This window comes from Eurypyga helias, unplaced genomic scaffold, assembly GCF_000690775.1.
Source record: "Eurypyga helias isolate BGI_N326 unplaced genomic scaffold, ASM69077v1 scaffold28870, whole genome shotgun sequence".
NCBI lineage: Eukaryota > Metazoa > Chordata > Aves > Eurypygiformes > Eurypygidae > Eurypyga > Eurypyga helias.
This window is the reverse complement of record NW_010224218.1, coordinates 20,582-43,613: the sequence shown is the minus strand read 5'-3', so window position 1 is coordinate 43,613 and position 23,032 is coordinate 20,582. Positions and strand designations below refer to the sequence as shown.

Sequence of the window (23,032 nt, the reverse complement as noted above, 5' to 3'; positions counted from 1 at the left end):
ATTTGTTTTCCCTGTCCTTCAGTCACAGTGAGGAGAGTCTAAATATTTCAGTGACTGAGACTTTGGATTCCCGTTCCTTGCTACACAACAACAACAACAAAAGCTATTTATAGCAATAACAGTTAGCAGCGATACAGCAGCCTCAGACAGCTATAGGCAGCGTCTCACCATGACCACAAATGTTAACTGCTTTTGCGCTGAATGCCTCTGTGAGAACAAAGAGCACTGCGAAATAAAGATCAAAGCAAAGCCAAAAAAAAGATTTTTTTATTGCTATGTTTTACTTTGCTGGCAGACCAGAGCAAAGGTTTTCTGAACATTTAAAAGATGAAAAAGGTGAAGAATCCCAGAAGCGATTTATCTTGAAGCGAGATAACTCTAGTATTGATAAAGAAGACAATCAGGTTGGTTCTCGGTTCGAGAGTTGCTGAAATTTGTTCTGTTTTTGAAGGTGGGCTGACTGATGTTATTGTTGTTCTTTTGTTGTTGCTCTCCTCCTCCCCTGCCCCCTCCCCGCCTCCTTTGGCATACGTACCACCGTGGGTAGCATCGAGCCCCAGCGTGGCCGCTTCAGCCGTGGCAGTGTGTGGGTTTGCATGGGTGGTTTGCTTGGCGCAGGACTTGCTGCATGCCCACGGGAGGGGGAATGCCGGTGGCTCCGGGCTGCGTGGAAGGCTGTGTCCGTCGCATTTCTCAATGTCTCGCCTAACTGTGGCAAGTTGTTCCGCTCCCTACAGCTTTCCCCTTCTGTTGAGCCCATTCAGAGTTGGATTTCAGTGTGGACTGATGCTAAACTGATGTAGCCCAAAAAGGAGAGAGGAAAAAACAATAAAAAAAAAAAAAAAAGCCCTAAACAAATATGTGATGGTGAGGCCAGGTAGAATTTTTTTTTTTAAAACCATCCTAAATTAAGTTTTGACCAAAAATAAGTCAGTTTCATCTTTTCGTTCCCTCCCTCCTCCTGCGCCCTCACCACCTTTTACTGTCTGTGTAACTTACTTGCTCGTTGTGCATGTGCTGTGGCAGACGTTCTCCCTTTGTGTTGCCTGTGCCATAACACTACCTTACCTTAGGTGAGCCCGAGGAGTAGGGGAGCGCCAGGGAAATGTGTGTGTTTGGGCTGCCTTTAAAAGCGGGTGTTGTGCTGTTTCGATCCAGTGCAAGCTGTGTATGTGGAATATATTAACCCAAAAAAAAAAAAAAAAATCAAAAACCGGTTCTGACGTGAATTGCTTGTATGAGAAAATTCTCACAGGTAAGAAGACAGCCTATGCTTTCTTTGCTTAGGTTACATTTGTGGAGGGACCTGCCAGTGAGTCTCTTATTGCCACTCTTCACGTTTTCAGTAAAAGACTGACTTTTCCTTTTTTTTTTTCTATTTTCACTTTTTTCCTTGACTTTGTATTTAGCAGCCTTGCCAGTTATGCTGCATCTGTGTTGGCTTTGAAAGCAAAACCCAAGCGTTTTCAGGGTGTGATGAACACAGGGATCAGACAAAGGAAAGCGGCATGATCTGTCTCACCAGATGCTTGGGGTGCTGGGGGAGAAGGAGCAGTGCTTGAAACCCAGTTGCCAGTGAAGCATTTCTTGCTGGGGGTCCTCTTCTCCCCTCTTTCCACTCACAGCACTACCATTTCCCACACTGTGGTTTACTGGGAGGCAAGAAATGGCTGTTCTTTTCCCAGTAAAACTGTAGTCAAGATTTCCTTTACTGTGTGGAAATGGTTAAAACTGTCATGCCGAGTATTTGGGGTTTCTCGTTGTACACGTAGACTTCGGTGAGCTTCTTCTAGGGTTTGCAGCTTAGCTTTTAGCACCTAGCTTCCCTCTTTTCTTCCTCGATTTCGTAGGTAGTGCAGAGTTGCCTGCCCTCCTGCTCCTCTCAGCCAGTAGGAGAGTCAGCAAATCTTAGCAGTCCAGAGCGATGGCATTTAGGCTTGGGCTGAGAACACTCGGTTTTAGGATGGCGGTTCTACAAAAGCCATGCAGAAAGCCTTGTTTCGGCCACTCGCTCTGCAAACCCTCGTGCAGTATCTTAACGGGAAACCCACAGGTGCCCAGCCTCGCAGGGCGCTTCGTGCAGAAACGACAGCTATCGTTTTCGTGTTTCATTTGTTTAAGTGAACATTTATTATTCTCAGCTGACAGTTACTTAATGGCAGTTTTTAACAGCTCAACTTATATAACCCTCCTGGTTTTCTTTCTGCTCAGCAAAACAGAATTCTTCCATTTAGAGATGACAGACGAAGTAAATCAATTGAAGAGAGAGAAGAGGAGTATCAGAGAGTGAGGGAGAGAATATTTGCACAAGATGTGAGTAGTTGTTTTAATTGCCTCTTTAGTGCCATACCTTCGCCGGTAGTCAGACAGTCTTGCCCCCCTCCCACATGAACACCGCAGCTGGACTTGCCCTGTGGAGCTGGAGGCGACAGGGAAGGGCCAGATTGGCGCCGAGGGTCCGAGAGGAGCTCGAGAGGTGCAGAGGTTGGCTTCTGGCGAAGGAGGTGACGAGAGTTGCAGGGACAAGGGTAGAGGAGAGATCAGGCCCAGCATGTTGTCTGGGGAGTGCTTATCTCATTTCTTTGAATGTTCGTCTTGGTGTGGTCTAGGTTTCCTTCTTTTTTCCTTCTCTTTTGCCAGCCAAAGGGCAGAGATTTAAATGGACACTCCCAATAATTTCAAATAGCTGTGTTATTTCTTATCTGTTTCGAGCTAGGTAAAATGTTTTAAGTGTCCTTCTGCAGAGCCTCGTCATGGTTTTGTTTCTTTGGACCAGTGCTGTAAGCACTAAGAACAAAGAAAAGCCAAAGGTTAAATGTGGAGTTGCACAGGTTTTTTTGAAATGACCAATTAGGAAACTGTGTTTCTGCCATCAGAAAGAGTCCTATTGTTGATGACTTTATTCTGAAAGGAATAAAATAAAATAGGCATTATATTTCCTGGCTTTACCAAAAAATCAGAACTTGCACAACAAGCTATATTGCTAGAGGAAAACATTTAAATATGAAACATCTGTGAGCAATATCTCATGTTCCGGAAAATGGAAGAAAATAATAATTTGCTATAATAACTGTAATGATGGTGTTCAAAAGGGGAAAAAAAGTAAAAAAAAAAAATCAACATATTGTTTTATCTCGCATATCAGCGGGAGCTCTGCCACATAGAGGAATATGGTTATAAACCCATTTAAAACTTACTGAAAATCATATTTGGCAGTGTCCTTTTAAATTAAAACTGTTCGTGTGTTGCAGGGCTAATAGTACTATTTTAGATATCCTATTTTGGTCTGGTTTTGGAGTTGCACACATCCAAGTTATTTTTCTTCAGCAGAATACATTGTATAGTTTTAAGGTGTGTGTTGTCTCATTTGTGATAAGTAATGTTGCTTTTTAATACATAGCTTGCCACATCTAAATGTTTTTAGCCTGGCTGTGTCTTTCTTGACTGAGTCCATTCCAGGAGAAGCCAAGGTCCTTCAGTTAATGTTTGGCTTTCAGCATGTGGGTCTGATGTAAATACTGTCACAGTGTATATGGCAGAGTGATCGAGGAGTTCAAGGGTTGCAAAAGCCTCTTTGCAACCTGTGTGCTATATGGAAGTTGCTGTTTCTGGCTAATTACAAAGGAGCTTGTGCAAAAGCAAACAAATTTTTGTCTTTTTAAAGTACACTTCAAATGATGCAAAAGGTTTAAAAATACCGTATGGAAAGTGGTTGCCAGAATAACGCAGTTTCTATCACAAGCAGCAGCTAGAAATGCCAGGCTGGGAAACGGAAGTGGGTGGAAAGTGTGCTGGAACTCGCTCCACAATGTGCTGCTGGTTTTATCTTTAGATCCCTCTGTTTTTAAGAGGGGCAAGCAGTGAGCACTTTAACTGCCCTCAGCAGGAGGTGGTTGTGGTCCATTGGGTTAGCATCTCTGAGTGGCAAGGCCTGAGGAACAGTGTGGTTTGTGTCAGGTGCTTGAAATGGATTGGGAGTGAGCATTTTAAAAGATCAGTAAGGTTAGGTATCTCTCCCTCTCTCTCTCATATCCACTCATTTGCTCTCCCTCCCTGCTATTGCAGGTGTTAATGAGCACTGTAGTGCAGTGAATTTCAGCAAGCTACACTAATAATATTAACAGGAATATATATGTCTTAGCTGAGCTTTTTTGTGTGGAGCACTCCTCGCAGATTTAAAGTGTTTTTGGGATGATGTCAGTAGTTGTGTTGGTGGAAAAATGTAATTTTTTTTTTAATTTTAGGAAAGAGAGCAATGACTTCATATAGATAGTATCACTGCAAGTGATACTTTATAGTTTTAAAGCCCTCTGCAATCATTAAATAATCCAATTCTCCCCAGGTTTCTCTCAGGTAGGTACCTCAACCTTGTCATCCTGCAAATTATAGATGTAGAGAGAGAGACGGGGAGGGAATAATCACGTGGTATTTTTATTATCTCTATACTGTTTACACTGCTGTAGTCAAGCCTTTATCAGTGCCTTGCTTATGAACCTTAGATAAAGGGTTATAGTTACTTCACTTTTAATTAGAGTATGCATGAAAAGAGCTTGCATGATAGGTCTCCAAAGGGCAGCTGTGAAGGTCAAGAGTACTGCCGTAACTTGTTACACCTAGCACCTCCCCTCTAAACATGTTTGAGGTACCCAAAACTGGACGGCATCTCAACCCAGGAGTCAGAATTTAGAGCAAAATATAGGAAGAAAAGGCAAGGTGAAAAATTCTATGTATGTATCAAACGCTGTAAAAAAATATCTTAACGTGGACCCCACATGTTAGCCAACGGAAAGCTTGCTTGCCCTTCCTTCGATTTTGCAGCACTCCAGTGTGCCAGATATCCTCATTTCCAAGAGGGAAGGTTTTAACGGAATAAATATGTTCATGAATAATGCCATCATTATGATAGTCCTTATGATTAGTCTGAGATTAGTCAGTTTAAATTTTACTTCCTGGCAAGTGTTCCATCTGCTGTGTTGGCTATCATAAATTTTGACAAGGGGAGCTGGAGGTTTGATGACTCCTTTCATGTGTAGAGTCATAGCAAGCGGCAGGGATTGAGAAGCATGTTAATGTGATATCTTAATAAAAGGATCGGTGAAAAAAATAAATAGTTAACAAATTCCAGCTTACTGAAATAAGAATTACAAATTGCGCTTCTAACTTCTCGGGCTGCTAGTAGTAAAACAGTGCTGCATGAGCTCTGTTATGCTCAAAGCTATTTTCAAGGTTATTTTTTCATTGCACAGCCTACAACTTTCCTTTTTAAAACATGTTTTTATTGGAAACTTAGTTTTACAACAGTTTGTGAATTTTGCAACCAAGTGTACTGGAGCAGAGGACCTGGAATATCTGGGTTTTGCAAAGTTGAACTGCTTTAGTTGCTTTTGGCGTGTTGAAAAGTAATTATCCAAGAAAAAAATTCTTTTAGATCATTCTTTGTCTAAGAGTATATGTTGTTCTTTCCCTGTGTGCTAATTCAAACTGTAGATTTAACTGAGGATCCCAAATGCGTGTGTAAATGGTACACTGCATTTGGCTTTGAAGCACACAGAAAATTAATTCTAAAGACTAGCAATCAAATTATGTGGGGGAAATTTCATTCTTCAAGGTTAATGCAATGTGTAACCTCATGAGCCAGAATCATGTAAGGCCCATCCATTGCTCATAAATGTATTTTCTAGTTACCATTGTGTTTTCAATGAAAAATGTAGATGTTTTATGACTTACACAAATGTTACAATTGCCCATGGTGCACATGGAACTTACTAAAGGAAATACACCCCATGCTTTATTTTTTGTTCTTAGTTGCAATGGCTGTTTATGACTAAGGACCGTATTCTGAAGAACCAGATCCTTTAGATAAAACAAGTCATGATTGGTCTACTTAAGAAAACACTAAGGATCTTCATCTCTGATTAAAGACTCTCACAAAAGAAATATTGGAAAAGGTGACTTCAGCCTGTCCTATCCTCCTAGTAGGAAAAGATCACGAAGAAGATTTTCTTTTAATTAATAAAACCAAAACAAAGATGTGCCCTGTGTTGCCTACCATAAAGCCGTAGTTACTAAAACTCCCCTGCTGCTGTACACAGCCTTTGTTTGTGGCTGCAGATCAAGCAATAAGCATTAGTTGGAAGCCTGAGATCTATCACATCTTGTTAACTGACATGAAAATGATTACCTGATGGCATCCACTGCAGGATATTGGTGCATGTTAATAGTTATCTATGGCTAATGTAATTAAAAACAAGAGCAGCAAACCCCAGTATACCTAGTGCACCGACAGAGCTGATGCACATTTTCTAGTTGAGACTTTAAAAGGTTCTGGGAGATTGCAAGAGTGAAATGCTCATTTCGTAAATGACAGTCATGCAGAGCACCCTACTGAAAACGTTGCACGTGGAGGTCTCTGAGAAGGTGAATTGGTAGGTAATCTTGCATAACTTCATTCCTTTTGTAGGTTTGTAGTCAGTGTCTTTAAATGTACAAGAACCAAGTGTTTTAAGAATGCCTTTTGACAACAGCTGTGCTGTGTACTTAAGCTTTCCTGGTGATTTACACTATTACTGATGCCGTAGATCAGAAAAGTGAGTCTTGTTCTTGTGGTAGCTAAATTGCTATCCAGAGCTGCTTAGCCATCTGATTTTTAACAGTAAGAATAACATAATAAAAAAGTGCCTGTCTTCTCTGCCTCTCAGCCTCACACCTATACTGAAAAGCACTTTCCAGGGATGGTGTGGCCCTGTGCCAGCATTATCAGCCAGGAAGACAAATGGAGTTATTACAGACTTTGTCTCTAAGTCTACAGTGCAGTTGATAGTGGTTCCCATCAAGACACTGAAAAGGAGCAGACCTCTTCACTTACTAGATAAACTGTACATCCCATACATTTGTTTTGCTTTATTCCCCAGTGTCTTAAAAAACCTGAAAAAATAAAATAAAAATCCAGACAGGTACATGCCCCTTTGCTTTTGTAACTTTGTGGGGTCACAAACCAGTACTCTGATCTGAGCAAAGGGTTTTACTCGCTTGTTCTGGAAGCATAGCTCTAACGCCGCGATGGCAATGCGACTGAAGTGACATCAACACACAAATGCCTATGATGAACCTGAGAGTGAAGACACAGCCCCACAGTTGAGGGTGGTACAAGCCCTTGGGGCGATTTCACTGTGCTCATAGGTAGTTAGGCTCTGCTGACATCTCCACAGCCACGTTTGTTAATGAAACCTTGTGAGTTAGGTAGATGAAAAGTAGAGGCAGTGTTGTAGTTGTACAGAGGATCCCAGTAGTTTTAGGTGGAACTGTTGGTGTCTCCTCTCAGCCTGGGGTGAAATCCTAGGTGTGCTGTAGATGGTGGGAATTTGGTCCCTGGCAAAGAACTCACTCCTGATATCCTGATACTTTGTGTTAAGGAGAGACTCACTTGTGTGTTTAGTTGGAGCGCAGGCTGGGAACTCACCTGCGAAGCCCGCAGAGCTGTCAGATGTTCCCAGATGTGTACGCTGGGTGGGCAAATTACAGCTTTAATGAGAAACGGCATTCCCTTCACAGGGCTAAATGCATTCCTTGTGTAAATTGGTGGGATGGCACTGGCTGTGGTGCCAAGGGAAAACTTTGCCCGTACGTCTGCTGGAGCGCTGGGAATGAGCAGGGTGTTGCTTCTAGTGTTGGTCAGCGCTCTTTGAGTAGGTCATTAGCTCACCCTTTCCAAAACAGAAACATCCTAAATCCATGCATACTGTTAAAATTTGACACAGCTGATGATGGCATTGCCTTATTCTTTGAGCTGATTCCTTCTTGTTGCAGAAGTAATGGGCACAATCTCTGGTGCCCTCCTCGCTTTGCCTGCCTTTTGTTTAAATTCAGTGCAAGTACTGACTGTCTTTTCTTATATACCTCATGGAGATATAATCCAGTGACAGCTACGAGGCACTCCGTGTAGTGAACATGAAATAGGAGGGAAATGAAAAAATCAAAGTGGGAGAATTATTCATGGGAAATTGAGCACAGCTTCATTTCTCTGTATAAAAAATTAAGTAACACTAAAAGAATTATACACTTGCCAATAGGATTTATTTCTTCCGACCCCTTCACATTTCTTGGTATCCAAGTCCTCCAGTAGAGAACTTCTTTGCAACAGGTTATTATTGTTGTTAATATTATTATTAAGATGATTATCATAATTTTATATCTCAATGCAGGTATGACTGTTTCCTCTCCAACTGTAAAATGTGAAATCACATAGTATTTCCAAGTACTGCAGTATTTTCTCTCCCTTTGAAGAACTTTGTCAATTCTGCATGCTTTCCTTCTGTTTGTCCTTCCCACTTGCAGCTCTGTGCTATCTTGCAATCTTATTTTGACATGATAGGGCAGACCAGTGGAACCTCGTATTACGCAGGAAAAACGTTTTTCCCCTTTCAATTGCCAGTATTTTGCACATACCGACGCCTTCTGATCTCAGAACTGAGAAGTTTCAGTTTGTTTCCAAACTGAGACCCTGTGTTGGCAATGTGTTGTAATGCATGGAATTTATTTTACTGGCTTGACCTTATTCTTGACCTTTCTTCCCTCTTGTCTTCTGCAAATGCAAATGATGCATGAATTGAAATCCCCTTAAGCCTGAACAGGGGAGATAATTCTAAAATCAAGGAAGGAATTGGAACAGCAGAGCATATTTAGAACGTCTGATACAATGCCTTTTTTATTTTTCAGTCAGTTTGCTCCCAGGAAAACCTTTTTGTGGAAAACAGGTAAAAATAGCTTTTTTTTTTTTTTGTGTTAAACTTAGCTGTTTCTCTCTCTTCTTTTGTCTATCTATACCTCCATAGTTGTTTATCCTAATGCAAAGGCTGTTGAGCAAATTTATAATCCATATTACCTGCAGCGTTTTCCTGCTTTAAGGGGGTGGGGGAAGAGCTTGCCTTGCAGTATTGTATGTGAGCAGATAAGGTGTTATTGCTGCTTTCCCAGGACTTTGCATTGCAGTTTAAAAAGCAGACCGAGGTGCAGGGGGGCAGAACTCACCTAATGTTTCATTTCAGATGCTCAAACCTGTTTCTGGAGTGCCTTTAGAATTTATTTAAGCACTCCAGGTGGCTGGATGATGGCATTTAGAGGCACCATGCTTGGGTCTCTCTTGTTTAACCAGCTCTGCTGTGGGTCTGAACGGCAGCACTTGTTCCTTGTGAAGGCTCACAAGTCCCTCAGACCAGACCTGCTTCACTGCTATGTTGTAGTAATGAAATGGTGGTATCTGAGCCAACTGTTACTTTGCATTACTGTGTGATGGTTCTTATGGATGTTGGTTTTATCATACTAAATCCATTTAAAGCAAAGGGAAAAAGAAACTCTGCCTTAACTAAAATCTACAAACTACGAAGTCTTAGCTCCGTAGCAGCCGTAAGTTGGCTTTGCTGTGTTGAAGATCTTAGAAATGCTGCACCTTTGTGGCAGATAAGGATTCTAACCAAAATACCAAGAAATTTCCTGGTGAGTGTTTGAGCTAGCCCAAGTCTGTCCTGTGCAGGTTTTAAAACAGTTAATCTCCCCTTCTTAAAGGGGATGATAATATTTCACGGTATTTCCATTTCTGTCAATCTTTACATCTCTCAGATGCATTTATGGGTAAGGCTGTTCCTGTGGAAAATGACTCCACACTAAAGGTACAAACTAGGTTTTCCGATGGACAGTCCTGAAAGTGGCATGAGGGAAGTCCCTTGGGAGGTAATGGCCACTGTCACCTAACCACCTCCTGTTCTGGGAGCCAAGGATATTTCCTCAGCTGCTTCTTTTGTGTCATGAATATGGAGATAACGATTCATCAGAATAATTAAAATATGCCTCAGAGGAACCAAAAAGGCAAAATGATGATGCTCCCATAAAACTACTTTGACCTATCTGGAGACAACGGGACAATGAATGTGACGTAGTTGTACACATTCCCAAGTCACTGTGGAAAGTACTCAGCGCTGCTGAGGGTAGAGCTGGGGACCTTTATGGGATACCACATGAGCTTCACAGCCAGACCTCCACTGATTTATGCATTCAGTCCCATGCCTGCCTGCAGAAGAATGTGGCCAGTTCTGGTCTTAGCACTTGATTCACTTTGCTCAAACCCGTGAGCTGTCTGACCAGCTTTCCCAGGGTGAGGATGCATACCCAAGTGGAGACCAGGACAAGGCCAGGTTGGAAACTGGGCTTCTCTTACGGTTGTTGTCAGGAGGGAGGCTTCAGCTGCATTCCTCAGAACGCTGCTTTTTCTTGCTGCATGCCTTACATATAGCCTTTGATCAGGTGAAGCACTTAAACTCATATTTAGCTCCATGCATGTGAGCAGCCGTGTTGATTTGCTGTGTCAAAAATTAGGTACCTGTTTAAGTGCTTTGCCTTTCTTTTTCATCAGAGAACCTGAGCGTTTCTCTGAGCTGCAGAGATTTTTCAAGCAAGTTAGCAAATGCTTAAAATTATATATGCAGTATTTTGCTGGCTTGCACTTTTTATGTTCATATTAGGTGATATTTTTATGAATTTTCTTTTGGATGTAGATGTATGGTTCCTTGGCTTCTGAGAATTACCTTGCTTAGTAACAGGAAATGTTAAATGGCCTTCAGCCTCCCTGGCTGACATTTCTTATGTTCAGTTGACTGTGTACAGTTGGAGGGGGCAGGCAATTTTAGCCTTGGTTTGTTGTGTTTTTTTCCTTAAACGATGAATCTCGCACAAGTTGGAAGATGTTGCTAGATATTAAAATGAGCTTTACAGATGAGATAAATTTGAATTATTGTGCCTGTTACCATAAACTTTCTTTTTATTTTTCAGTAGGCTGTTGGACGACACTAGTATATGCAGTGATACCCATAAGAAAAGACAGCTGTTTAGGTTTGTATGACTTCATTTAATATTCTCTTCCCAGTAACTCTCACATGTGATTCTATCCATTGCCTTGTGGAGGGAGACCTGGAGGCATGTCAGTATGTCATTTTTCTGTCTGGAAAGCAGCATGGAGAACAGAGTTCTTACCTCGCTCATCCCATGCTCTCAGAATGGGGAAGTCACAATAGGACCCTTTCCTTTGGTTTTAGGGATCATTGGCTCAGGAACCATATGAGATTTTTCAGCTGCCCAGTCTGCCACAATTTAGGGGTTGCTGACCTTTTTTCCTTTTGTTTGTTTATTAAAAGCTGAAGTAAAAGTATGGTCAAGTGAAAGTGATTGAAGCTCCCTTATCTAAAGCAGAAATGTTTTGAAATATTTTCTCTGTGAACCTTATCCTCCAAACTCCAATTTCTTCTGCCCAGAGAACATTCAGATGTATCCTGTATCCCAAATTGCATCCCAAGCCACAGGGCATCGGTGGGAGTCAGTCCCTGTTTTCACAGAAAACTTTTTTATCAGTTGGCACACTGGATCAGTGGAAGACCCAACGTGGTGGTGACAGTGTTTCTTCCTCTGAGAGACTTAGAAAGGTGCTCTTCCCCTACCCTGAGCTCCCACAGGTTCAGTTCAAATCAACCAGAGTGGAGCATGCCAAGCTGCTATTCAAGTCGGTCAGTCTTAAGCAGAGCAGGCAGAAGGGATGGATGCTTTCAGAAGCGTGTCCTTCATCCAGTAAGGCATGTGGATAGATAGGCAGAAGTAGGGTAATCTCTAGATGCCATATGCATTGGGGTTTGCATATATAACAGGGATGATGTTGCTTCAAGCCTATATCATATACATTGCATAATTCTTTGTTATGAGGAGAAAGGGATGCGGGATTATTTGACGTGTGGTTGCTGTCTGCATGTCAGCACAGCAGCCACGGGGGAGATGGCAAGACTGTACCAGGTAAGGCGCAGCGCTGGAGCATCTGGAGCTGCTGTCCCATGGCCACAGGCAGCAGGCAGAAAAGCTTTTCTCCATGCTTTGAGCTAGCCTTGATGATCTGAAAGTCTTTGCTTAGGCATGGAGGAGTAAGGAAACATCTGACGCACAGAGACTCTTAATAACTATTGTCTGTTTGCGTTTGGGGAACAAAAAGGATTTTTGTGTACTCCAAAACCACAGGTAACTGGAGTATAAAAACATTCTGTTTCTCTCTGTCTTTTCCACTAGAATATAAATCTAAGGAAATTCTTAATTTGTAAGAACAGGAATGCAAAAGAATCTGTAAATTACATAGTTTTGTCTTTTCTTTCCAGTTAAATCTTAAGGACAATTTATTTTTAAAAACTTTTTCCTTTTTTTATGTTGTTGCTTCTGTGATGTTTCTCTTCACGCTTTCCCAGTATCTGGGTCTAGCAAAGGTCAGTGGGTTAATACTGCTGATCACATCATCCATAAGAGGCTGTGATCACAGGCAAGGAACACACCAGCTTGATCCCATCTTTGACACGCTGCTCCTTTGTGTCCCAGTTGGCAGAGCTTGGCAGGTTCTCCAAATAAAAAGCAGGAGCTATGTTTGCAAGGAGGAAGGGGTCCAGAAAACAAACAAACAAACAAAAAAACCAAACCCACCCACAAACCATAAAACATACAACCCACCAACAAAACCCAAACAAAAAACCACCATCTCATCTTCTTGATTAGTACAAAGTGCTTTGAGCCTGCTTCGTGCTGTAAAATAAGACAGAAGGGTCGAAAATGTCTTATAAAAGCCTTCCAAAAGCCAGTGTTATTAACATCACTTGGGATAACAGCTGTGGTTCACCATGCTGTCGTAGGCATGCTGGTTTGGTCATTTTAGCAGCACACTGCAAGCCGTTCACCATAAATAAGCCAAATTCTGCTCTGTTTTCCACTGACAGTTAACGGTGGCGTCATGCACAGAACACTGGGTGCTCTGCAAATGTTCAGGGACAGACAGTCTCTACCCAGAGATGTTCGAAATCAGTGTATGTAGAGGGCTAAAAAACCCTACCTGGTGGGTTTCTTAACTGGACCATTAGCACTGAAGAGTATGGGGTCACGCTGGGAGGACACATGTTTAGGGTGAAAGCTTCAGGTGATTTTGCAGAGCAGGTGATGAGTAAGGACAAGGTGCAATAAAAATGAAGAGGGTGGATATGAAGACAAAAGTAGAAGGTGAAGTTATTGAGAAAAATCTTATAGGTGATGGACAGCCAACGGAGAGGTTAGCAAGGACTTTGCTGAGGGAGGAGACCAGTCAACAGAAATGCTAAGTCCTTGATACGTAATATTGCTACATCAGCCCGGTCTGGTGAAGTGTTCTTAGTATATATGTGAAAGGAGGGCAGCGGTAAGTGCTGTGCATGTAAAAGGGTATAGCAATGTTTACTTGCTGAAGGCAGATGAGTATCTGGGTCAGATCCCTTCTTTCAGGCATGGTTTCATAAATGCAGAGTATTTCCTTTTTCTTTGTTAGGCTTGCTGCAGGGTAACCAAAGATATAAATTGCCCTGATGTGGTTTTGTTTGTATATAAATCTTTTGTCTCCTGATGTCCGTAGGGGTAACAGAGACAGCACGGGGAAGGCATCTGGCAGTCGGCAGAGCAGTACGGAGAATGAATTGAAGTGGACAGACCACCAGAGGCCATGGAGCAGCACAGACTCAGACAGCTCAAATCGAAATTTGAAGCCAGCCATAACAAAAACAGCCAGTTTTGGAGGTATAACCGTCCTGACAAGGGGAGATAGCTCGTCAAGTAACAGAAGTACCGGCAAACTGTCTAAAACAGGTAGCTAGTACTGTATTGGGTTCACAGTACTTTTTGTTGTGCAGTGATATAACGCTGTACTGGTACTTGTCTGAGTGTGGTATATCACAGAATGGTTTGGATTGGAAGGGACCTTCAGAGATCATCCAGTTCAATCCCCGTGGGTGGAATATATGGTGAATTACTGAAACAGTTGTATTCCCTGTGGATAGCAGATGTGTATATCCATCTAGGTACATCAGTATCTGGATACCTGACACTGAGTTTTGGGGAATTAAGAAGAAAACTTGGTGCCTGAAGTTTGCAAATTGTAGGTGAGGTAGGCTTTTCCTGGAGTAAAATAGGTGTGCCTCCTATTTGAACACTACACTTGTTGCCTGGAAAGGTGGTAGTCCTTTCAGACAAAGCACAGAGTTTACCTTTTTATTCATCTTTCTTGAATCACGAAGAATTAAATGTTGTGTATCTGATGAGAAATCCAAGAACATTTTGTTGTCATTGCTAAAATGCAAACCATCTGTATCTTGGACTACAGCCTCTCCCTCGCTGCTGGCAGACAAGGCAGTGCGCATTCAGGATTCACAAAGTCCTGCAGTCTGTTAGTTTTCTTGTTTAGTTCCCATTAAATAAAAGCATCATTTAAGGGAACTATGAACCTGGTGGGAATTCTGCATTTATTTGTGTTAACTTCACAGGTACATTAACATATAAGTGAGCCACAGGGTCTGGATCTAAGTAATTTCAAGCCATGCCATTAAGCTACTCTGGGGTTTTTTTGTTGTTGTTGGGGTTTTTTTGGTTCTTTTTGTGTAAAAGTGCATAATAAATACTGAGTCCATCAGATGATTCCATCACTTTGCTTCATTTGATAAATATAGTACAGGACAAGTGGTAATCAATAGTTAGCACTTAGTGCTTTTTCAGTTTTAGAGTGTTTTATGGACAGTACTTAATTTAAAGCCAGTTTATCAAACCTGGGTTGGTCAGATTTCACTCTTATTCCCAAAATTGTATGGCAGTCTTTGCTGTGATTCAGGATGCTGGGGAATTGACTTTGTAACTACATTTGGACCTCCAGATCTTGACACAGTTAAAAATTTTGTTATATTTCACAGCTGGAAAGGAACCCGCTGGTTGGAAAGCTGCTTGGGAGCTTTTGGAATGTCCTGCTTTCTTTTTCCTTAATGCTTCTATTCTATGTTTCTTTTGAGACCCCAGACAAATGTTGGTTTTCTTAAGATCCATAGAATCCTTGAACGTCTCAAGTTAGAATGGAACCATAAGGATCCCTTCCCAAGATAAGATCCTCCTTCAGTTTTATTCCATCCTTATGTATGTAAAAATCTATGAAATTAAGACATGAAATTGACTTTGAAAATTACTACAGTATAGTTGTTTACTTCTGGCTTGTTCCTGCATATGCAACATAGTAAAACCGGTTTGTAGTTCTCAAACTACACTCCTGTATTTTTTTTATTGTGTAAAGGCTGAATAGTCTATACAGTGGAGCGTGAAGTATGCAATAGACAATGGTTTTGCCTCCAGATTTCTTTGCCTCCTGTGAATCTTTCCATTGCCTCAGAATTCAATTTGATATGTATGAATTAGAGAGGAGGCACAGATTCCTGGCATATTTTTGTCATATCATTCACCTTTGGTAGAGTGCAGGTAAATGTATTTCTCTGCAGCTTTGTATTGCAGAGATGCAGAGCATTTAAAACAGTGTTGGGGAAATCCTGTTTGGAGGGTTGAGACATGTAATTGCAAGAGAGTAATACTCTTAGTGTTAAAATCAACCGTATTAAAGGGTGCACTTAAAAAGTGTATCGAAAGAGAGATCTCTGAAGCTTGCCAATACTTGTAAATCAATCTGCAGTCTGTATGCACCAAACCCAAAATTGCTTTCAAATGAAAGCTCTTATAAATATTTTGAAAAAATCAGTGATATTAAAATTCCATGTTATTTGCAGAGCAATTACAGCTTGTATGTGCTTTTAAATTTTTTTAAGCAAAATGTTTAAATTTGAAAGCTTTTTGAATACAGAAAGAGTAAAAAAGAAACAAAACAAAAGAAGAGGTGGGGAAAAAGAGCAAGGCTGGATGTCAAAGCTAAGGTACACCTTGGAAGCCAGGACACAAAGTCAAACTGTCAGTCTGGCTGAAGAAAGTCAAGGAAAAAAAATACCTGCATCTCTATTTCTATCTTTCTCTCAAAAATGTTAGTGAATGGCATTAAACCAGAAAAGAATGACTGTTCAAAAAAATAATGGGGAAACATGCTCGATCAATGTCCCTTCACCAAAAAATGCTGAGCGCATTCATGCAGGCGTCAGGCCCCCCACACACACTATTTGCATATGTATTCCGAGGTACCTTAGGTACTGAGCGACACTTCGTTGTGCACGTTTTGCATTCGACCTTAATCATCCTGTAATCCAGTCATCGGCAGCACTGGGCATTCTGTAGTTCAGTACGCACCTAAAGGTCGATCGTCCTTTTATTTTGGGGGATTTTGTTTATTTTCCGTTGCCTTTACTACAGGGATTGAAATGTGATTGCAGAGGTGTAACTACAGGTGTCAAGCACACTGCCCTGGTAGTGTGGCAGAGCCTGGTAGGCACCAATTCTGTCCTGTTTCTCCTCTTCTGCAGAAAGTACTAGACTCTTCTCTGGAGTACTTTATCAATCACAGTAATAAAATATTTTTGCCTGGCATATAGTATGTATGAAATCAATCTGAAGTTATTAGTTGGTCAATGTGTTCTTCATTGGCTGAATGATGGAAGACTTTTGTGACCATTTTAAACGTGAAAACTATTCTACATATATGACATTAATCCAGAAACATTGTCAAACATGTTATTGAGCGTGGAAATACTAAGACTTAAGGATATTCACTGGTGTCTCTCAGCTGCATTTGGAAGTGTATATGGTGATGAAATATTAGCACTAGCTTTTCTGGATCATTTTTAATACTGTCACCAAAATTAAATGTTGTGCCCTTAACCTTAACTTCTGATAAATCAGTAATTAATGGATCATCACAAACAAACCAAAGCACGGAAAGATGTTAGCCTCCCCTTAGGCAAAGACAGATTGTAGAGTGTTCTGGTCTCCACAGTAGAGTCCAGTAATGCCAATTAGTCTTGGACTTTAATTTCATTCAGCTGCATGGGAATTAGCACTTAGCAAAGGAATTACGTTACTTCATTCTTGCAAACTTCACAAAAGGGACTGTTTGAAACCACAACATGATTATCTTACTGGTTCTGATGGTTATTTTCACATATCTGTTGATTTTTTTAGAAAGCCTGGTTCCACTAAAACCACAGATTGTATATTGCAAATAACATTTTCTGCTCTGTTTTTCTGAAGCTTAGTAGATATATAGAGATCTATTAAGGTATAATTCAGTATTGAGTGGAGAGTTGTTAATTGCAATCAGATTGCATTCCTACAATTTAGGACGTTATGTAAAACATTGGTTAGTTTAGATTTCCGGTAATAGAGTACACTTCCCAGGGTTGACCAAACATGTATAGTAAGCCAAATAGATGTCCCTGTAGGCATCAAAGATGTACCTGTTCAGTCTCTAACCTATGAAGACAAAATCTAGCTTATCAACTACCACGGTATTTTCACTGATGCATTACGACAGGTTTTAATATACATTGTTGGGAAGAAAGGCAAGAAGTGTTTCAAAGACTAGTCCTCTCTGTGTTTACATTTCCATTTAAATAATGGTTGGAAGACTTGAAAGATGTAACTGTTGCATATTTAGTTTCTCATAATGCATTTCCATTCAGTGGAATGCACAGGTGTTCGAGCTTATTTCTTTTCCCCCCATTTACGAAAACCTGGCTGCACTGGGGTATCGGCTGTATGGATACAGATCTGCAGGAATCATTAACTTCCTTGGCGGGGCTCCAGGTAATCGGAGCCACAGTCTAACCTCTCCTGTTAGGTGCTCCTTGTTACTCCTGTTGGGCAAAGATGATTATACTGCAGGCATTTCAATACATTGACCTCTTTTTTGTGGTAAAGTGTCCTGGAAATTATAATTTTTCTTTTGAGTTTCAGAACTGATTTCTGCTTCTTTTTCTTAATTAGGCATTAGCCTGATGGATCTTGTGAGTCTGAGAAAAACAGTAGGAATGTTGATGTATGGGCAATAAATCATGAGCCAACTGCTTCCAGTCATGCGCTTCCCGCCAACCAACTGTGCTGAAACATCAATCTTATTTTTAGAAGTGCAACTTGCAGAGGAATGATCGTGTTCACATGAACACATACCATTATTATTAATAAAACCCAAACAACAAAAAAACCCCAACCACCACCAACAAAAAACCTACCAACACATGCCCAAAACCCCGAACAGTGTAATAATCAAAAATGCAAGTGACATAAAAGTATCAAATAAATATTCCTAAGCCAAGAAACTTTATCCAAGACAAAATTACTTCCAAGGGTGATCAGTAATGTACAGCTCCTAAAAAAAAAAATTGACTGTCTGGAGCAAGTAGTGGGTAGCTCTTGAGAGTCCAGTTGATAAGAAGGAAAAAATTTACCTCAGATGTGGAAGGTGGGATGAACAAAGATGTTCAAATTCATCAGATACTGAATGCTGACCCACAGAAAATAGAGCAAGACATGTGTCGCTCACTAGCAGTCAGGATATTGGAAAATTAATAGTACTTTCACACCCCCCCTAGGCTATTAAGAGTCTGTGGTGATTTTTCTGTCTCTCTTTTTACCACTCTTTGAACTGCTGTATCTCTGAGAATACTTTAAAAATACATTAATGGAAAGTGATGAGAATATGAAGGTTATTATTACGTCAGCTGTGAAACAGCAGGAAAATTATAGAAGAATCTAGAAGAAATAGCCATCATGACATACTGAAGAAAAGAGGTTGGGATTGTGTAATGGGGGCAAAAATCTCATTTAGTCAAAGTTCCTTTCAGAAGTCTTTAGCAAGACATCTCTTAATGTGAATCTGAATAAAGTCAGATAGTTCCTTTTTTTTATGTGCTACAGTACTGAATTCATTATGTGGTGATTTTATTCCAAATTTAGACACCGTGAAAACAGCTAATCAGAGCTACAAAGACAAGATTAATTGGTGTTAATTTCCAAACATTAGTCTTGGAACTTACTTGGCTTAGTATGTCTAGACTTAAAACGATAGGAAATAAGTTGTAGTGATTAAAAAAAAAAAAGAATTTAAATTGATCATTCTTATACCAGATAAATGAGGACAAAATTGGTTAAGTAGTAATTTCTTGGGGTTTAGTTTTTTTTTCATATTAGGAAAATTGCTGAAATGATTTTGTGTCTTAGCTGTGTTCTCTCAAAATCACCAGCTTGATCTACTGTCAGGGGAGAGCAGATCTCTGATCCTTTAAGGCAGGCATTTCAAAGCCTTGGCCAATGTGTGGTGATGGCTCCCAAGGTGGTTCCACTGCTTCTGCCCACGATTTGATGAGTACATCTGGATTCATTGCAGTTTTCTGGCTTTTAACATTCAGGAGCTGGTCTGTGATTCTGCCATGAAACCAGCTGAAAGGTGGAAAAGAAAAAACAATTGAATGTCAGAGCTGCAACCTTTTATGCTCACAATGTTTCTTCAGAATAGCACAAAATCAAGAGAGAGGTCTGAACTAAGGCTTGGTGGTACTTCCATGCTTAGAAATAATACTGTGAAGTTCATGAAATCTCATCATCGTTCCTGCATCTCCAGGTAGCTTTCGAACCCATTGAATTCAAAAAGTGATGGAAAAGAGGAGAAAGTAAAGCAGGAACTTGGAGAAGCAGCATCAAGTGCATGTAGAAGGGCCAGAGAAATGCAGGAAAGGACCCAGTAACTGCTGTAGAAAGAAGACAAAACTCGTAAAGTTGCATTTACATTTGGGAGGAAGATGCCAAGTACTGCTTGCAGCTTGATGAGGATGACCTCTGGGAATATCTCTGAAATTTCTAGAAACACTGAAATCTGAAATGACTCAATTAAAAAAAAAAATACTATCCCTTCAGGAATAATCTTTCTAAATTTTCAACCTCTTTCTACAAGGAGACGAAGAAAATGTAGCAACTAATAAAATTTTGAAGTGTATTTATAGAAATAAAAAATTTCTTCTGAAATCTCCATTACTTTCTTGATTAGATGTTGGAGAAGCAGATTTAGAGTCCTGATGGCAAATAGTGCACAGTTCATAAAGAGTCTCTGTAGTAGCTGCCGTATGGATATGAAGTTTGAAGAAGATGGATAAAAATGTTTTACACAGCAATCCTCAGGAATCTGTGCAAAGACCCTCTATTTGATAAGTAACAGAATGCTGGTGCAGTTTCTTCCGAGGAAGCCTATTTTGCTCTGCTTATGGGGAAATAAATGGGTTCCAATATGGATTTGACTGAAAATGAATCCGAGGTTCTAAGCAGTCTACTGCAGGGTCCTCCTGCAGTATCCCAAATATGAAGGGATGTAATATGCCCTCCAAGAAAGATATTTGCTAAAACCTAAGTCTGAGTTTGAGGGCACTAAGGAGGTTAGTAATTAATGTAAGATAAACAGATAATGCACAGAAGTAAAATAAAAGAAATTGCAGTTAAAATATACTTATTTTGGGGAGGAAGAGTCTATATAGGCATTTTCTTTCACATCTCATTTGTGTTTGCCTTAATGTCTAGCTCTAAGGAAGCTATTCATCTCAGCCTTACACTCTCAGTGGCTCTTGTCATTTTTACAGGAAGCCAAATGAAATCTAATTAAGTAAAATCTCAGGAAAGTTTGGAAATTATATTCATTTTTTAAAATAATGCAACTCCCCATCCTTCCAGGCGCAAATGTGGTTTAGCACATTAGATTTATCTTGATTGATCAATTTTAATAAACTAGGTGCTAAAAAAGTCAAATAGGCAAAAGTCTTGGGTAGCTTTAAGTTAATACAAATATGTCACAGCTACCTTATTACTTGACTGACAACCCAGGGTTGGGGTTTTGTGTGTGGTGGTGGTTTGTTGGGTTTTTTTTATTATTTTTTCTTTTCCATTTATGTACCCTGTGTTTAGGTTTTAGACCTCATGAGCCAATAATTTGGCAGTGTAAATACATGCTGAGCATTTTGTGTTCTGCTTGATAAAGCTATCTACTGGCTGGGGGGAAGCTGACATTGCAGGAGGAAAGTGACTTTTTGAATTGGGGAAATACCACAGGACACTGAGCTGAGTAGGGCATGAAAACCCCACTCCTACCAGGTGGACATGGACTAGTGTTTGCATTTACAGTCTGCGAAGGTTGTCCTTGTGTATGTGCCGTGTCTAATGGGGACTGGTGTCCCTTGTAACCCACCCCATTGCTGTTTTGTCTCTCTATTAGGCTCAGAGTCTTCCAGCAGCGCTGGCTCCTCAGGATCGCTGTCACGAATACATCAGCCTCTCCAAAGTGCATCTCTTGTCCCTGGGGTGACAGCCAGCTCTTCAGGCAACGTGTCCTACCCTGAGAATGGGATGAGTGGCCAGGTGGCCCCCAGCAACACCAGCTATATTATTCTTCCACTTGAAGCTGCAGGGATACCGCCGGGCAGCATCCTTCTCAACCCGCACACAGGTCAGTACAATGCTCTTCTGCCTGGTACTGCCCTTCAGTGTTGCTGACGTCATTGAGGGAACTGGCAAATTTCTTGTTTCTGGAGATATTTTCCTGGAGTCTGTTTATGAGGAAGCAAACAGCAAATGCCATTTGGCAGGTGGCTTTTTCAAGTCTGCAGAGAAAGCTGGGTTAGCTTTTTGAGGCTGTTGTGGCACAGCCAGTGCGAAGTGATAAAAAACATTCTCGTGTGGTCCCAGACAAGATAGTCATCTTGTAAAGTCCTGGCACTCCTTGTCTGTGAACCCTCTGAGATCCTGTTAGCTTCAGTGAGGACAGATACTCTTCTGTATCGAGCATGCTGAGATACGGTGCCACTAAAATAACATTGTCAGTATCTTAGAGATTGTGCTTAACAGCAGAATTTCAAAAGGCTTAAAGGCTCCATTTGAATTAACCCGTCAGAGTTTGTTTTGTTAGGTGAGCTGTATGACTAGTAATTGTATATAAATCCAAAGTTTTGTGATAGAGAAGATTGTAATCTCTTCAGTTCTTGGTAGTTAGCAGCCCTGCAGCGCACAAACGAGGCATCCACGGTCACCCAAGCTCTGTGGGCACTTCAGAAACCACTCAGCTTGAACTTGAGTGCTTGCTGAAAATCTAAGGCAATTTGTTAGCTCCTTGGTCCAGATGAAGTCCAGATCACGTTACGCTATTAGTCCTCAAAGTATTGTACTGAGAGCGTTAAAAAACTTCAGGGAGGTTGAGACTGTGATGCTTCTTCAGTGATCTGGACTATTTCAGTGACCATGACTAGCTGTGCTGTCAACCTTAGCTGAGTTATGCTGGGTTTGAAATAGCAAAGCCTACAGTGAAATGTATTTTCCATTATACTGGGAGCTGAGAGTTGAACTCCAGCATATTTTTTTTTTTCAAGGTCCTTAACAGAACATTCAGGAGCTTTTTATTTGGGGATTTTTGTTTATAACTAGTATTTTATGTATATTATGCCCTTGTGTTCCAATATTTTGGTGCAAACGCATAAAGCTTATTTATGAGGCTACTGCTAAAAATATATCTTTTTCTTTTGGTCAGAATTCAGTCAAGAAAAACTGAAAGTTGCGGCATTTAAGAAAAACAGCCTTGACAAACTATTAAACCAAGCTTTCCACAGATATTTAGAGATAGTAGTATCTGGGGCTGATCATTATACGTCAGTGTATATAAAATCAGGGAGGAGTTCTTGTTTGGTTATATTTAAATGTGATAAGTTCTTTCCAGAGGAGTGACTTAGTAACTTGCACAAACTTGCATTTTTCTAAAACCTTTACTATTTAGGTGTACTTTTTTCAAGTTGTTACAATATTGACATGAGAGCATAATACTGTCAGCATAAATGGGGGTTTTGGACATTTCTTTAAAACTCAGTTAGGGGACAGGACAGAATGGGATGTAAGCAGAAGACAAAACCCATCGTTATTAATTTACTCATTTCTGTTGTTCTGGTAGCTAAGAGAAACATCTCCTACATTTGTTCTGTCAGTTTAGCAATTTGTAGCAGGTAGCTCGTATTTTTCCCTGGTATCCAGGGAGTCTCTTTCTGCTATAGGTATAATCTCTAGTAATACTGAAAGGCCAGAGCACCTCTTCTTCCCTTCTAGCATGCCTCATTGTCTGCAGAGGCATCATTGAGAGCTCTGTGTGTGTTGGTACATTTAACATTCAAGGAGCAAGTCATTTTGTGTGTATATATATAGATAGATATATAATTTTGTGGGTTTTTCA

The 23,032-nt window shown here is 40.6% G+C and overlaps 1 protein-coding gene across 1 annotated transcript in view; it reads left to right on the top strand.

The window, feature by feature from the left end:
* The window catches only part of ARPP21 (cAMP-regulated phosphoprotein, 21kDa), a gene marked incomplete at its 3' end in the record, with an annotated part of 65,104 nt that overhangs the window by 27,634 nt on the left and 14,438 nt on the right, over positions 1–23,032 (top strand). The window contains exons 11-16 of the mRNA XM_010160955.1: positions 296–404; positions 2,212–2,313; positions 8,716–8,753; positions 10,822–10,881; positions 13,451–13,680; positions 21,038–21,268. Of these exons, the coding sequence (XP_010159257.1) occupies positions 296–404; positions 2,212–2,313; positions 8,716–8,753; positions 10,822–10,881; positions 13,451–13,680; positions 21,038–21,268 (770 nt within the window). The remainder of the gene's footprint in view (positions 1–295; positions 405–2,211; positions 2,314–8,715; positions 8,754–10,821; positions 10,882–13,450; positions 13,681–21,037; positions 21,269–23,032) is intronic.